General features: G+C 44.9%; 1 protein-coding gene across 3 annotated transcripts in view; it reads right to left on the bottom strand.

Moving 5' to 3' along the window:
• JHY (junctional cadherin complex regulator) overlaps positions 1–17,460 on the bottom strand; it is a 59,637-nt gene that overhangs the window by 16,738 nt on the left and 25,439 nt on the right. For all 3 annotated transcript variants that reach the window (XM_058687093.1, XM_058687094.1, XM_058687092.1), the window contains one exon: positions 2,796–3,457. In XM_058687093.1, coding sequence (XP_058543076.1) covers positions 2,796–3,457 — 662 coding nt within the window. The remainder of the gene's footprint in view (positions 1–2,795; positions 3,458–17,460) is intronic.

The following is a 17,460-nucleotide window of genomic DNA, read 5'->3' as shown; positions in this document are numbered from 1 at the left end:
TAGAGGGTATTATGCTCAGTGAATGAAGTCTGAGTCAAATACCATAGGATTCCACTCATAAACGAAATCTATAAACTATAAAAAGAATCAGTCCTGTAAATACGGAGAACAAACTGACAGTTGCCGGAGGGGAGGAGGTAAGGCGTTGGGCAAAGTGGGTGATGGAGAGAGGGAGATACAAGGCTTCCAGTTATGGAATGCATAAGTCACGGGAATAAAAGTCATTGCATAAGGAATACAGTCAATGATACTGTAATAGCAATGTGACGGGACAGAGGGTAGTTACACTTGTGAACGTAGCATAATGTATAAACTTGTCAGATCACTAGTTGTGCAGCCGAAACTGACATTGTGCGTCAACTATACTCAAAATAGAGAAAGCGTATTTCCAAATCGGGAAAAAGTAACAAAATTCTATTCAATAAAAGACACACACACACACACACACACACACACACACACACACACAAAGGATAGCGACAGGGTGATGGAAAGGACAAATTACGAAGGTAGAAATAAATCCAAATATTATTACAGTAAACATAAGTAGATTAAAGCTGAAAATCTGCCCGCAAACAAAAAAAGCCAAACAAAAAATACATGTGATCTAAATGGTTTTATAGGAAAACTCTATGAAACTTCAAGTAATAGATAATTCCAATTGTATATCAAGTGTCCTAGAGGATGGAGAAAGAGGGAATACTCTGCAATTCGTTTTATAAGGTTGGTATAGTCTTGATAATCCATTCAGATAAGGCTAGTGGCAGATAGGAAAATTTTAAGCCAACCTCACTTCACGCATGTGAATGTTAAATCCTAAATAGTGTTAAAAAAATCAAATTAAGCAACATATTAAAAATACAATGTGACAAGTTAGGTTAATCCTAGGAATAAAAGGATGATGTCACATTGGGAAATCTATTAATAGGGGCATCTTCGGTGGCTCAGTCAGTTGAGCGACCGACTCCTGATTTTGGCTCAGGTCATGATCTTGTGGTTTTGTGGGTTCAAGCCCCATGCTGACCATACACAGAGTCTCTCTTTGTCTCTGCCCCTCCCCTGCTCATGCTCTCTTGGTCTCTCTCCAATAAAAATAAAAACTTAAAGGAAATCTGTTAATATATTTAACTACCTTAAAGGGTTTATTTTATTTATTTATTTTTTCAACGTTTTTAATTTATTTTTGGGACAGAGAGAGACAGAGCATGAACGGGGGAGGGGCAGAGACAGAGGGAGACACAGAAGCGGAAACAGGCTCCAGGCTCCGAGCCGTCAGCCCAGAGCCTGACGCGGGGCTCGAACTCACGGACTGCGAGATCGTGACCTGGCTGAAGTCGGACGCTTAACCGACTGCGCCACCCAGGCGCCCCTACCTTAAAGGATTTAAAGAGAAAATTTTTCAATTGATGCAGGACAAGTCTTTGATAAAATTAAGTATCCATTTGTGATAAAAGCTCTCGGCAACAGGAATAGGAGACATTTCCTGTCTCCCCTCCCTACCTAGCAAAAGTTAAGTATTTTTAATGGTGTGAATGTTAGAAGCGCTCCCTCTAAAGTCAGGAAACAAGACAGGGATGCCTGCTATCTATCACGATCTCTTCTAGGAAGCCAGTTCTGAATTCTATTGACTGTTCCATACTTCCAGGTGAAGCACTGAGATGTGTTCTTCTCACTTCAGACATGCAAAATTGTCTACCTACCTTGAAAGTAAGCTCCTTGAAGGCACCCGGGCATCACATTACTTTTGTACCTTCTATACAGCATTTTAGCACTGGATTTAGTGCATATCTGGTGTGTAATATACACATTTGATTGAATGACATCGGGACACGTCCCCTGATGTGAGTTTAAAAATAACTTTTTTTTTTTTTTTTTTTTTGGTCTGATGATGGAAGCAATACATCTACACTGCAGGGAACTTGAACAATTCAGATTCAGAAAGTATGCAGAGGGCATTAAAAATAAGTCCAATTTCTCTTGCCAGAAATAACTGCTATGGACATTTTGATGCATTTTTCCTCGTTTGTGCCTATTTCTGCATAGTAGAGCTCCTACTCCTTAGGTGTAAATTTGCACCTTACTGTTTGCTTTTTTATAGAAGTATTTCTTTAAAATAGTTTTTTTTCATGTTTATTTTTGAGAAAGAGCACGAGCGGGGGGAGGGGCAGACAGGGAGACACAGAATCCGAAGCAGGCTCCAGGCTTTGACCTGTCAGCACAGAGCCCGAGGTGGGGCTCGAACCCATAAATTGCAAGATCATGACCTGAGCCAAAGTTGGACCCTTAACCTTCTGAGCCACCCAGGCGCCCCTATAGAAGTGTTTCTTTATAACCAAAGCTTTTTAATGGTTGCGTGACATTAAATACCATCATTTACCTTAACGTTTCCTTATTGTTGGATTATTGTTGTCATTTTGGTAAATGATGGTATTTGGGGGCATACCTATATTCCCTTAGGATAACCACGTTGGAGACCGTTTCCTCCAAACATTACTTGTAACCCTCAAAATATACTGATTTTTTTTTTTTTTTTTTTTTTTTTTTTAAATTGGGTCCTTCTCTCTCCTCCCATCCCTCCAACCTCTGGCTTAACTACAGTGGGAAAAGTAGAGGAGTCTGGGAGGAAGAAAAGAAATACCTCGCAAGTGGGCTATGTGAGGCAGAAATCAGAGCCAAGGACATTGCTAGGCGATGTTTTCCTCTCCCTTGACCGTCCCCATGACCCACGCCTTCTCCTGTCTCCAGTGGTCTCTCATAGCTCCTCTAGGAAAAAGTTGGGAAAAGGGAATTCTTACCATAATATTTCTAAGTTCTTATATTTCGTCTCTGTGTAAATCTGCTTGGGTTGCTTCCTATTTGTGGTTGATCCATTAACATTTACTGTAGGAACAGACTGTGAGCCTTTCTGGCTCAGGGGCACTTGTCTCTTACTAAGCTCGTTTAGGTGGTTCAAGCCCACATTGGAAAGAGTGTGGATGTGTGGCTGCTGATGTGACGGTCTTTTCTCTTCTTGGCCTTCGTGTCCTCTTTGTTTGTGAACATCCGTCACTGACTGATATCCAGTAGAGTTGTTATACGATGCCTTATCAGAAGCCTGCTGTGCTGGGCCAAGTTTGTTGGAGGTTACTTTGGGATCCCGGCTCCTAAGTGCACTTAAGTCTTGTAAATCATCATTCGGGGCATTCATAATTACAATTGTTTCGTGCTTTATTGAAGGATCAGTGGGCTTATTCTGGTTCGGTTGCTGTCTGGGAGTGCTATTCTGGTTTCCCTGACAGTCAGCCAGCTCGTCAGTCACCAAAGACTTCAGGCCACGCTGGCGTCGGTGCTGTTTCCGGATCTTGTGCTTGGCTGGTTTTCTGGAAGGCTGCTGACCGTTGGTGGTTTCAGAAGATTGACGTCTCAGTAGGTTGTTTGATTTTGCACTTTCACAGTGAGACCAGTGTTCTTGGTGATTCTAAAAAGAGACCTTTGGTTAACGTAAAGCTAAATGATCAGCATGCTTCACAATTTATATTAGTATTTTCCAAATTGCCAGTTAAAACTTCTGGGAAGTGACCACAGAATCGAAAGGAGATTATGAATGGGGGGAGAGGGGGGACCTTTCCTAATTTCAGGATATGAGAGTGATTGAGTAATTCCTCTTGGCAGTTTCAGATTATGAATTTTCTAGAAAGAAGAAGAGAGCTTAGAATGGGCTTTATATTCAGGACTAGTCTTTGACTTCAAATGTAAAATGATGTATCACCACAGGGTGGGGAGGGGAAGGGGCTTTACCTCTACAGGGCTGCATTACAAAGAAGGTGCAAATCTATACCAAAATATGCAAGTTTATTCTAAGACGAATATTTTTAAACATCCTAACCAGAAGGGACATCAGTGATCTGCTTACCAACCGGGTACAAATCTAATAGGAGATACAATTTAGATGATCAGATCTTCTTACTCATATGGGTCAGAAGCTAGAAATGACCTCTTCACCAGATGAAACAAATTAGATTTTATTCAGAGGATTATAAAGGAGGCCGCACTGTGATAGGACATCTGTGAAACCACAAGGGTTGTTTTGCTTCAGTTCCTTAATATAGCCTGTACTTAGGCAATCAAACATCTGGGGGAAATATTTCAATTTCAGAAAGGTCTTTATGCTTTTCAAAGTCTTGTAACAACAAAATGTACTCCTGGTATAATAGATACGCTATGTAACTATATTGTGCTAAGCCATTTAGAAATATTTTCCAAGGAATAAAGCACTCATTACTTTGTGAAAAACTAGCAGAGTTAAGAGGCCTTTGGAAAAGAATGATTAAATGCTTAGTAAAAATAGTGAAGACCATATGCATCAGTGTGGAATATACCTGTGCCATATTTTTTCCTTTCTGAACACCTACTAAAAAATCTCTATGGCCTGTATCTATGCAATGTTAATTGAAAAATCCAAGTTACCTGGATCACTCGGGGGGGAAACACCCTTTTTTTTTTTTTTTTGCTCAAATTGTTTAAGCTTGCTATGAACAATGATCAAATTATTGCAGTGAATTCAACTTTTTTTTCACTTTTCTGATAGAATTACTAGGACATCCTGTTCTCTGTAATAATAAATGGCATTCTATTTCTAATGAAGTCTCCTTATAATGATTAGGTCGAGACTGTTAAATTTAACACAGTAATATACAATATTACTTTGCATGTCAGATTTTTAAGTCAGAATGGCTTATCTGAAATTTAGACTATGTTCTCCTCAGAATTTGAGCTTTCTGGAGGATTGGCCAGGCTCTGATTAGCTCGTCTAAACTTTACATTTTTACCTTTGGTACTCGAAAAAAGAAAAACTTCCTTTTTTTGTATTTCAGTTAAGAAAGGGGCACCTGGGTGGCTCAGTTGGTTAAGCATCTGACTTCGGCTCAGGTTATGATCTCGTGGTTCATGAGTTTGAGCCCTGCATCGGGCTCGGTGCTGACCGCTCAGAGCCTGGAGCCTGCTTTGGATTCTGTGTCCACCCCCCCACCCCCACCCCCGCCCCGCCTATCCCCTCTCAAAAATAAACATTAAAGAAAAACCGTTTTCCTTCCATGTGGTATATGGAGCTGCACGGGAGAAATGTGGGCACAGAGGCTCTGCAAATAGATAATCCAAGAGCATCGTTCCTTAAAGTGGACCCAGAAGAAAACGGCTATTTTACAGTCGTGTCAGTGTGTTAATGAAACACGGTGGCTCTTTTCATGGCTGTCATCCCTGTTTATGAAGGCAAAAAAGAAAAGTCACCTTTGCTATGATCTCTAAATATTTATTGATGCTGATGGTGTCACATAGAAGAGTATCTGTTCTGGGCGCCTGGGTGGCTCGGTCGGTTAAGCGTCTGACTCTCGATTTCCGGTTAAGCGTCTGACTCTTGATTTCAGCTCAGGTCATGATCTCCCAGTCGCGAGTGAGATCGAGCCCTGCGTTGGGCTCTGTGCTGACAGTGAGGAGCCTGCTTGGGATCATCCCTCTCTCTCTGCCCCTCCCTGGCTCACACTCTATCTCCGGCTCTCTTCTTCTCTCATAATAAACAAACAATTACAAAGACACTTGTCCAGCCTTTTCATTGCTAGAAAAATAAGCGAACAGGAATTCTTTCTGCTGCCATCCTAGTCCTCCCTCCTCATTCCCACCGACAAAGAGGGGGAAAAAAAAAAGCTACCAAGAATTCTTTCTCTGGGGTCCCAGACCCCAAATCTTGGGTTACCACTTGGTTTTAATCATGTCCCACCTTTGCTGCTGACGATTCAGATTACAGTAGTACTCTTCATAGGGGGCTTTGTCAACAAGGCGGAGGACTCCTCATTTGAGGAAACTTCAATTGTCTCGAGTGTTAAATCCGCTATTATTCATGTGAGCGTAAGTGCCCAGAGATGGCATTTCAGTCCCCAGAAGGGAAGACATTTACGGGCTTGCTGTGATTTCTCTCACCTTGTGAGCAGGCTACTTGAGCTGTGTGGTTTCCTGAAGATTTATTTCCCTACAATTGAGGTGCCAGGTGTCACTTTTTAGGTCACAAGACCTGAGTTCCCTCAAGGTAATATACAAAGCCATTCTCAGGCTATTTAATCTCCATCAGCGCTGAAATCCTCTATTTTATCCTGCTCTCAACGGCGTTCTTTTGTTATCAACACTCACAACCGGTCTATGCCACATGCACTCAGAATAACGGCTTAATGGCACTGGGGTTCCCTGGCCCACACACACCCACGTCCATTGGAACAGCGTTTGCGTCCGGGAATCCTGGTGCCTCACGCTGGGAGGATGATTTCTTAGTAAGATCCGCACTTCATTATTAACGTTTGTTCATACCATGCCATCCAAGGGTAGTTTGTCCCCAACCCCGCAAAAGGCAGCGTCTGGCTGTTTCTCTTTGGCGGCTTTCCTGTTGCTATGCCATGAGCAGAGAGGAGGATGCATGGTCGTCTTAACCAAAGGTTCATCTGCTTTAAAACAAAAGCTGTTCTTGTCCTTAGTGACCCCGATCGACCCTGGCGTCCTGAGGGTTGTGCCTGGGCTCCAGGGTCAGCTCTGACGTTGAGAAGTGTCTGTTGTGTTTATTAACAATGAAACGCAAATACTTTGAACTTGGGTTAGAAATTCCATCGGATAATAGTAAGAAAACTTAGAGCACACGTATTAACTGGCTCTAATTTATAGCATCAGGAAGGGAGGGTTCTGTGTTCAGATGAACAAAAGACGTCAAGAAGTCTTGACAGTATTGGAGCCAAAAGCAAAATAATAGGTCTTTGGGAAGGTGGGAAGTTACTTAGGATGTGATTACAAGGAACTTGACATTAACTAGTCAAAGATCCTACATACCCTGTCCTTCCTTTGCCTAGAAAGTCAACAGTTATTTCATTATTTTTTAAATGTTTATTTTTGAGAGAGAGCTCTCCTGAACCATGAGATCATGAGCCAAAATCAAGAGCTAGATGCTTAACCAACTGAGCCACCCAGGCGTCCCAGTAGTTATTTTTTTTTAAGTTTGTTTTTTATTTTTTATTGTTTTCAACGTTTTTTATTTATTTTTGGGACAGAGAGAGACAGAGCATGAACGGGGGAGGGGCAGAGAGAGAGGGAGACACAGAATCGGAAACAGGCTCCAGGCTCCGAGCCATCAGCCCAGAGCCTGACGCGGGGCTCGAACTCACGGACCGCGAGATCGTGACCTGGCTGAAGTCGGACGCTTAACCGACTGCGCCACCCAGGCGCCCCTTAAGTTTGTTTATTTTTGAGAGGGTGAGAGCTCTCATGCACATGAGTGGGGTAGGGGTGGGGGACAGAGAGAGAATCCCAAGCAGTCTGAATGGACGTCTTGTCGGTTACACTGATGGAGTAGGAGATCTAAGAGGGTAAAACAGAGAGAGCATGTTAACAAGTTTCTTCTTAGTCTTAGAGCCACGAGGCCCATCTGTGTAACCTAGAAAGAGACCCTGAAGGGCTGTGTTTTCTTTTCGGTTCAAGGATCTATCTCAGTCTTCAGGGACCTGGATTGTTCCTAAGGAAAATGGGAATAAATAACGTTTCCTCCTGTAGGCACGATGTGAGAATTGGTGCTTTGAGGTCAAACTACTATTTTTTTTATTAAAAAACTTTTAAAAGTTATTTATTGAGAGAGAGAGCAAGAGTGGGGTAGGGGCAGAGAGAGAAGGGAGAGAGAATCGCAAGCAGGCTCTGCACTGTCAGCACAGACCTGATGTGGGGCTCGAACTCCTGAACCGTGAGATCATGGCCCGAGCTGAGATCAAGAGTTGGACGCTTAACCGACTGAGCCACCCAGACGCCCTGTACTTTAAATGTTTGATATATACTCAGGGGACCCAGTTTTCGAACAGTTACCTGAACTGAATGTAGCAACAAATGTCGAGTATATCAAATGAGATACTAACGTAGTGAAATAACGCTGTACTTGAAGATAGCGACAACAACAACAGAAATAATAATATTCATTGGATGTGCATGGTGTGCTAGTAGCTGTCCTAAGCACTCAGCATATATTCTATCAGTTATATTAAAGCTGATCAGGTATGTAACTGTTAACAGATGATCTGATTATCATCTCTCAGAGAGGTTAAGTAACTTGCCCAGAATCAACAGCTAGTAAGTAGAGGCACCAAACAGTCTAATTCCAGAGCCTCATATTTCGCAATTTTGCTCAAGTAACTCACTTATTACAGATATCATCTTTGGGGCGCCTGGGTGGCTCAGTCGGTTGAGCGTCCAGCTTCAGCTCGGGTCACGGTTGGTGGGTTTGAGCCCCGTGTCGGGCTCTGTGCTGACAGCTCACAGCCCGGAGCCTGCTTCAGATTCTGTATCTCCCTGTCTCTCTGCCCCTCCCCTGCCCATGTTCTGTCTCTCTCTCAAAAATGAATAAACGTTAAAAAAATTAAAAACGTAAAAACATAAAGAGCAATATCATCTTTGACTTGCAGAATTTGTAATGTTGGCACTTAGTGAATTTGAATGATGGAGAGTGAGCTTCTCGACTTTAGTCAGATGTTGGAATGACAAGATATCAGGCGCCCCTGAAGTGATACAGTCTTAATGTTGGTAAAAGATTCTAGAGGTAATCCAGTATAACCATCGTACTTCTATACCATCCATTTGCTATTTAGACACATGACCCAGGGGGCGCCTGCGCAGCTCAGAGGGTTGAGCATCCAACTCTTTTTTTTTTTTTTTAATGTTTATTTATTTTTGAGACAGAGACAGAGCATGGATGGGGGAGGGGCAGAGAGAGAGGGAGACACAGAATCCGAAGCGGGCTCTGGGCTCTGAGCTGTCAGCACAGAGCCCGACGCGGGGCTCGAACTCATGGACCGCAAGATCATGACCCGAGCTGAAGTCGTCGGACGCTTAACCGACGGAGCCACCCAGGTGCCCTGAGCATCCAACTCTTGATTTCAGCTCAGGTCATGATCCCAGGGTCCTGGAATCGATCCATGGGTTGGGCTCGCTCCTGAGTGTGCAGCCTGCTTGGGATTCTCTCCCCTCTCCTCCCCCCTCTGCTCTTCTCTCCTGCTCATGTGTGTGCACATGTGCACGCACGCCCTCCCTCCCTCTCTCTCAAAATAAACACACGCCCATCTGTGTCACTGTAGATTTAAAGATCTTCTGTGGACTAAGGAGGGGAGAAGGCATAAGGTGGCTTGAGAATATTCCTTTTTTTCTGTAGGAGACCTGGTCCTCTTGACCATCCCATGGAGTAAAACACTAGCTCTCTTAATCCCTGTTTCATGGATGGTGAACATACTGTCGCATCACTGAGCCACCCAGTTGCTATAAAATCTGTTCCTATGAGAGCAGAAATACATCTTCCTGTAATTTCTAGCCTGCTTCCTTCTGAAATAATGGAGTAAGTCAAACAAAATGAGACTGTTTGGCTCGTTCAGACGATGGCCCTAAATAATAGAAGCCGACTGTGATGCCTTTGCTATAAACCTCCTCTTATTCACGGGCGCGGTGGTGAGATTTCTTTGCCATTCGTCCTGGGACAGGTTACCCAGTTTGGGTTCCTTTGGCCACTGTGCCTGATGGCTCGTCAATGTCGAGCTTGCCGTTTCGAAACTGCTATGACTTTTAAATTTCGGTTTTGGATCTTATACTTGTTTTATTAAATTGTCCCCGGTGGGCTGCGTAGCGTGACGAGGAGCGAGCCGTGTAATCCTGGAAGAAGCATGGGGTTTAGGGTCCGTTGTGTGCGTTCACGTGTTCCCATTCTCCTGCTGCTCTGTACTCCGCATACATACAGAGTCAATACAGGGAAGAGCGGGAAATATTTGTTACATATTAATAAGTCAGCGACTGACAGTAAAGATAACCTCATTCCTCAGGGCGCCTGTACTTAGAGGTTGATCTGAAAATGGGGAAAAATGAAAACAAAACTTGTTGATGCTCGAACCATCCTGGTAAATACACGGAGCGACTTGTGCCGTTGGATCATGGAGATTTTTCTGATTACAAATGGGACTGATCAGATTTTGAAGGATTACCTACTCCGCGAAAGGAAAGCTTCCCAACACCGTGAAACAGTGTAACAGCTTTTGCTCCTCTTAACGTAAAGGTTTCCATCCCTTGTTGCCGTGATGTTAAAAGGAAACACCACTCATTTAAAAGTAAAATCATCTCTTTCCTGGAGGAGAAATGAAGGCCAACAGAGTTAAAAAAAAAAAAAAAAAAAGTTGGGGGGGTGTTGGCGCCTGGGTGGCTCAGTCGGTTAAGCGTCCGACTTCGGCTCAGGTCATGATCTCACAGTTCTTGAGTTCTAGCCCCTCGTGGGGCTCTGTGCTGACAGCTCAGAGCCCGGAACCTGCTTCCGATTCCGTGTCTCCCTCTCTCTCTCTGTCCCTCCCCAACTCATGTTCTGTCTCTCCTTCAAAAACAAAGAAACATGAAAAAATTGAAAAGAGTCTAAATAGGCTGCCTAAGCAGTCAAGGAAATAATCCTTTTTCCAACCTCAAACGAGCGACGTCTTGGGCAAAAACGTTATCTGGAGCCTGGGAGAAAAAGTTGGGTTGATCTCCTAGAGCCTCCACTAGGATGTTTGATTCCCTGGACTTCTGGGAAGGGGACTTGGTTTCGTTAACTCAGTTTTTCACTGGTGATATCGATGGTTTGATGACCAGTAATGGGATCCCCTACACAGCCTCTGGTAAAGCATTTACAAATTAAAAACGCATTGCCCTACGCTGCCTTCCCCAGAGAATGTGGGCTGCGTGATATTTCCATCCACACGCTGTTTCGGTGGACTCCGTGTCTGAATCACCCCAGCAAGAGACTCTGAGCACGTAAAGCATGCTTCTTTCTACGTTATCTCTTTGAAAGTGGAGTGGGACACAACCTCTGCCAGCTATTTTTTTTTTTTTTTTTGTGAACCATTCTATTAATACCAATCAAATCGAGAAAATGATCAAATGAAATTGCATTTTGAGCATCATAAGCTGCGTAATGTCTATTCTGTTAAATTGGGGCCTATAATTGCTTCTCTACTGAAAAGATACAACAAAGACAGCAATCATGGCATGTCATTATCCCAGACTAGAAAACCGGCCTTTGCTGGGAGGACTTCAAAGGCTTGTGGTTCTCGAATTGCATTTGGCTGCTATTGATGAAGCGCAGGCAATCCTGATTAGGTGTTTACACTGAGGTAAGGCGCAGAGCAGAGAGCCTGAGTGCCTGGGTCTAGAGCCATTAAAAAATTGTACATTATGTTCCTTGCTTTGAAGTGAGGGTTTGTAGGAAGGAAAGCAACTCAGATTGAGTACAGCTGAGCTAGACTGGGCTGCGGCTTCTCTCTCAAAGAAACTGGGCAGGTTCTCAGAATCGGCACCGCACAAAAAAGTTGAGGCTTTAACCAAGAGCGATATGTGAATTAGCGTATCTGCACGACACATGCTGAATTGTGTTTGCAAAGCGTATTATTAGCCTTAAATCCTGCAATCGCTGGATGTTTGGCTCCTTTAATCCTTGATGTTGTGTTTTGTTTTTTTAACTTTATGGGGAGCCCCACTATTAATTTGTTTCCTTGTTATTCCTTGAGGGTATTAACTAGCACGTGCCCAAATTAAAGCAGGTCAAGGAGTCTGATTTCTGAAATGTAGCGTTCGCCCGCCCTCACCCCAGCACGTCTGCTATTGAAACCCTCCCTTCGGTGCATGATCGCCAGATTCAATGAGCGTTTGTTAACTTGGCTGACGAGCGATCTGCTGTATTAATTCTGTCCTATTTCTCATACATTGTGCTCCGTGTCAGTCCCCACCCACTCACATGGGTGCTGCCACCTCTGTTCATACGTGGCCAGCAAAACAGGTGGAGGTGTGGCAGTCCAGAGAGCCTGCCGTGGTGGGGCTCCACCTCCGATACGTCGCACAGCTACTTGGATTGTCTGGGGACCTGTAGTAATTATTCAGCTGTTTAGAGACAATACACGTGAGATACTTTGGCTCCCGTGGGCCACTTTCTCTGTGCCTGCCGATCACTTCCTAATGTATTTCACAAGTATGTGTTCAATAAGAATTTGAGGGCCTCGAGACCTCTGGATCTATTATTTTTTACATTCATTCTCCCTATAAGATACCGCAGCTTAAAAAACCCCTGAACTAATTATGCTAAGCCACCACTTTAAAAAACCCTTCAGTGGGGTGCCTGGGTGGCTCAGTGGGTTAAGCTACGACCTCAGCTCAGGTCATAATCTCATGGGTTATGAGTTTGAGCCCCATGTCAGGCTCTGCTCTGACAGTGTGGAGCCTGCTTGAGATTCTCTCTCTCTCTCTCTCTCTCTCTCTCTCAAAAAATAAACAAACTTAAAAAAACCTTCAGGGGCGCCTGGGTGGCTCAGTCGGTTAAATGTCCGACTTCGGCTCAGGTCATGATCTCACAGTTCACGGGTTCCGGTCCCGCTGGCTCGGTGCCGACAGCTCAGAGCCTGGAGCCTGCTTTGGATTCTGTCTCCTTCTCTCTCTGCCCCTCCCCACTTGTGCTCTCTCCCTCAAAAATAAAGAAATGAAAAACAAAAAACAAAAAACAAAAACAAACAGACCTTCAGCACTTTTCCGTTGTCCTTAATCTTTAAAGGTTTGTAAGGCCCTGCATCCTGTACTTCTTGGTCTTTTCACACCGTATTTTCTCAGTTCTGTGGTTGGGCCACATGTACCATTATGTGTAGGTCCGCACATAGGCCATCCTTTGCTGAGAAACCCCTCTTCACCTGATTTATTCTGACCAATCCCATTCACTGTTCCTGTTCCAGCCTTGGCTGAAATATAACTTCCTCCAGGAAGCCCTCCTTGACTCCTCAGAGGTTACTTAACAATAGATGCACCTGAGCTTATGGCCTTGGCACTTTGTACTTTCCCTTTTGTAACAAGTCTTACCTTGGTCTTTAGGTTCGTTTCTCTCACCTCCTTCATGACTTCTTCAAAACCATAATTTCCCCCCAGCCCCAAATTCACCGTTTCTCTGCTCTAGTTCTCTCCCTTGCACTGATTTATCTATTCTGTCTATTGTCCGTCTCCTCCTACTAGAAAGTTAGCCCCACGGTGGTTGGAAGTTTTTGGAATTTTGTTCAGTGATGTATTCTAAGTACCTAAGACAATGCCTGACCCACCATAAGCTGGTAATAAATATAGGCAAATGAATGATGCAATTAACTGTTTTCAAGAGTACGAAAGAGATTTTGTGTTCGATTAACCAGCAGCCTGAGTTCTATATAACACAACTAAGAATATGGACGTGGGACCCCCGGATGACCACATCATTCAAATTGTTCCCTTACTAAAATCCTTCAATGATTCTACGTCGTGTAGAGGAAAAGATACTTCCTTAGCGCAGCATTCTAAATCTTGAGCATGTATTGGAATCACTTGGAGCGTTTATTAAAACATTGCTGGGGGCGAGGGAGGCGCCTGGGTGGGTCAGTGGGTTGAGTGTCTAATTCTTGGTTTCAGCTCAGGTCCTGATCTCAGGGTTGTGGGATGGAGCCCCGTGTCAGACTGTGCACTGAGCACAGAGCCTGCTTAAGATTCTCTCTCTCTCCCTCTCCCCCTCTTCCCCGCTTGTGTGTGCACTCTCTCCAAAATTAAAAAATAAAATAGATTCCTGGGCCTCGCCCCAGAGTTTCTGATTCAAGAAGTATAGGATGGGGCCCAAGAATTTGCACGTCTAATAAGTTCCCAGGCAATGCTGACGCTGATCTAGGGACCACATTCTGAGAGCCCCTGCATTACAGTGACCTACAAGGGCCTGCATGAAAGGCACCAGCCAGTTTCTCTGCCTAAATACCTACACTCCCATCCACACAATCTAGTCCCATGCAACACGGAAGTATTCGTCGTCTCAATTTACTGGATTAAGTAATACCTTAGTCCTTCTTTAAGATATCCTGGGGCGCCTGGGTGGCTCAGTCAGTTGAGCGTCCGACTTCAGCTCAGGTCATGATCTCATGGTCCGTGAGTTCGAGCCCCGCGTCGGGCTCTGTGCTGACAGCTCAGAGCCTGGAGCCTGCTTCCGATTCTGTCTCTCCCTCTCTCTCTGCCCCTCCCTTGCTCACTCTCTCTTTCTCAAAAATAAACATTAGAAAAAACCAAAAAAGATATCCCAACTAACGCCCACAGCTAGATGCCGTGACTGGCCAGCTGCTCTCTAGGATGCCTTGGTATTTCTGTCTCTGGTAGCTGAACTGTATGTTTACCAGCAGTTCTTTTTCCATTTGTTTGCAAACCTGTTGATTTCTATTACACGTGTTATTAAAATTATAAAATTCATTGGAAGGTCAGATTATTTGGAGAAATCTGTGTGTGAACGGAGAGTCGTTATTTTCATGAAAACTAAGCAAAATAATTTAGAATGACCCAGTAAAGCAAAAGGCAAAATAACAAGTAGGGCAGGGGGAAAGCTATAAAAGATTATGGAAATGGTTATTAGCAAAATCAAAGATTATGTTCTTAGATCCTAGGCTTTTTTTTTTTTTTTAAATGTTTATTTATTTTGAGAGAGACAGAGAGCAAGCTGGGTGTGGGGCAGAGAGAGAGGGAGAGAGAGAGAATCCCAAGCAGAGAATCCTTGCTGTCACCATACAGCCCGATATGGGGCCCGATCCCATAAACCACAAGATCATGACCTGAGCTGAAATCAAGAGTCGGACGCTAAACCGACTGAGCCACCCAGGCGCCCCTGATCCTAGGCTTTTTAAGTTTTCCCTGTGCTTGTAAGAAATCCAAAGTATAAATCTTAGCTCTCAGACTGATTCAGGAAAGATGATGCAATACCCTGGCAGCATATGCACGGACAGAAGAGGCCTTGGCCCCTCTGTTAAAGGTTGGTGAATTAATGTATGTTTATATACTTTACATGAAAATCAACTATCTCAGATTATCATTTTTCATATCTGCTTTGACTGCTTTTTTCTTGGGTTTATTTATTTATTTTGAGAGAGGCAGAGCAGGAGTGGGGAGGCGGAGGGGCAGAGAGAGAGAGAGAGAGAGAGAGGGAGAGAGAGAATATTCCAACCAGGCTCTGCTAGGCCAGCCCAGAGCCCGACATGGGGCTTGAACTCACGAAACTGAGATCGTGAGCTGAGCCGAAATCCAGAGTAAGATGCTTGGGGCGCCTGGGTGGCTCCGTCGGTTAAGCATCCTACTTCAGCTCAGGTCATGATCTCCCGGCTCGTGAGTTCGAGCCTCGTGTCAGGGTCTGTGCTGACGGCTCGGAGCCTGGAGCCTGCTTCGGATTCTGTGTGTCTCTCTCTGCCCCTCCCCTGCTCACACTCTCTCTCCCTCTCAAAAATAAACATTAAAAAAAAAAAAAAAAAAAAGAGTGAGATGCTTAACCAACTGAACCACCCAGGCACCCAAGCCACTTTGATTGATTGACCAAATACCATTCCTGACCTGTATCCTAGAGGTTCCCACTGTACTAGGGGGCTTCTACGTAAACAGCATCCTCTCAATGCTTTTCTAAAAAATTTATTTTTAACATTTATTTATTTTTGAGAGACAGAGACAGAGAGCACGAGTGGGGGTGGGGCAGAGAGAGAGGGAGACACAGAATCCTAAGCAGGCTCCGGGCCGTTAGCACAGAGCCCGACGCGGGGCTCGAACTCACGAACCGGGAGATCATGACCTGAGCCGAAGTCGGCCGCTCAACCGACGGAGCCACCCAGGCGCCCCAGCATCCTCTCATTGCTTTTACACCATTGCACTTCACTCCCTAGGCCTCAATGCTTTTTCCGCCCACCGCCACCTGCTACGTTCTGCTGCTTTGTAAAGAATCTGTTTAACGACTGCCTCTTCTGTGAAGCCCTCTCTGACTTCCCCTGCCAGACTTGCGCACTTTTTCTTCTGTGTTCCTTCGGGGCCGTACGTGTCTCTACTACAGCAGCTGCTCCTTGGTACCCACTCTACTCTGTGGGCTTGCCACGGGGCCAGGAGGTCCTGAAGAGCAGATATACTGACAGGCGCAAAAGAACGGCTTCTTCCCGTTGCCACAGCTCCCGACCTTACCACAGAGCCACGCCGTATGGCCTGGGCAAGACGGCCCGGAAGGGTTGGGCACACCGGGCGCCTCTGTGCAAGCTGTCCTGAGACACGATTACTCGTGTTACGATCACTTCTGGCTTTCGAAAGGGCATGCTTTCGTTACGTGGAAAGGTTCTCTTTTCGTGGATCCCTCCTCAGTCACATGGAGTTAATGGAGTGCCCCTCCATGGATCATACAACTGGTAGCCCAAGCCAGTGCTAAACAGCACGCGCGGAAAGATGCCTTAAGCAACACACTGGACAAAACCGTAAAGTTCAATTTAAATTATGCTGTCGTCAGTAAGTGCTCTTGTTGCGGTCGCACGGGGCAGAAGAAAAAAAAAAAAGGCCAATCAATGAACGCACAGAGTACTTACGCCGTAGAAGAAACGTTTTTACCAGCATAAAGAGGTGAGACTCGAACATGCCATCAGACTGGAAGAATTCTCTAGAACGGGATTCTACGTTTCTAGCCAGATGTGTTTAGAAAAAGATGATCATCATTTAAAGGTAAAGCCTGATTTTCTAGACAGCCAAACGTCTTGCTAAGGCTGAAACTATGGAAAAGGCAAGCAATGTATCACTTAACTCTTAATCTTCTCTAGTGGGAGACTAAGTTCAAATTAAATGTCAATAATAATAGACATGTAGGGCGACATGCCCGTCCAAGGCTTTCACACATAGTATCTCATTCGGTCATCCCAATAACCCTGAACCTGTGGTACCAGGCCGAGGCCTTTGAGCTGCATCGCAAGAGGGGGGTACAGTTTTCCTAAGCAAACAAGATAGGGAAGGGTCGTCCATCAGTGTGGCCAGAAACACGGGAGATGCTGGGTTCGGGGAGCTGCGAGCTCCCAGAAGATGCAAGGGGGAGGATGACAAAAAATAAAAAGACTGAAGCAGCAGGAAAGGGCTGGGTCTCGGAGAGGGTGTGTGAGTCTGAGAGTCTGAGTCTGACCTACAGCATGGCAAGTGTGAAGTGTCCCTCCGCCTGCCCGCTTCGCGGACGGTCTTCTGGGGGTCCTGCCGTTGACCGGGCTGGCAGGGCATTTACATGCTATCCTTTTAGCTACACTTTCTTATCCCCCCTGAAGCCCCATCCCTTTCCTTTTGCGTCACTGTAACCTGAAAAAAGAAAACAATCTGTTTAGAAGCCGTGGCTTCGGAATGCCCAGTGTTGGTAACAGCTTCCCTCTGCTGAGTGTCTGCAGTGCGTCGGGGGCTTTGTATAACTTTTTTTCCAATAAGCCTCCAAGGCAAACGTTGACCCCACGTAACGGATGAAGAAGGTAAGGTTTAAAGAATCCCTTGCTCAGATGTCTAGGAAGTGCCACCACCTAGGACGTCGGGGGAGCCAGGGTGTATAATCCATGATGGTCTGACTCCCAAACTAGCGCTTTGTGTTGGTTTTGTTTTTTTCCT

Source organism: Neofelis nebulosa, chromosome 10, assembly GCF_028018385.1.
Source record: "Neofelis nebulosa isolate mNeoNeb1 chromosome 10, mNeoNeb1.pri, whole genome shotgun sequence".
Taxonomy (NCBI): Eukaryota; Metazoa; Chordata; class Mammalia; order Carnivora; family Felidae; genus Neofelis; species Neofelis nebulosa.
The sequence above is the reverse complement of the archived record's forward strand: the minus strand, read 5'-3'. Positions and strand labels throughout refer to the sequence as shown.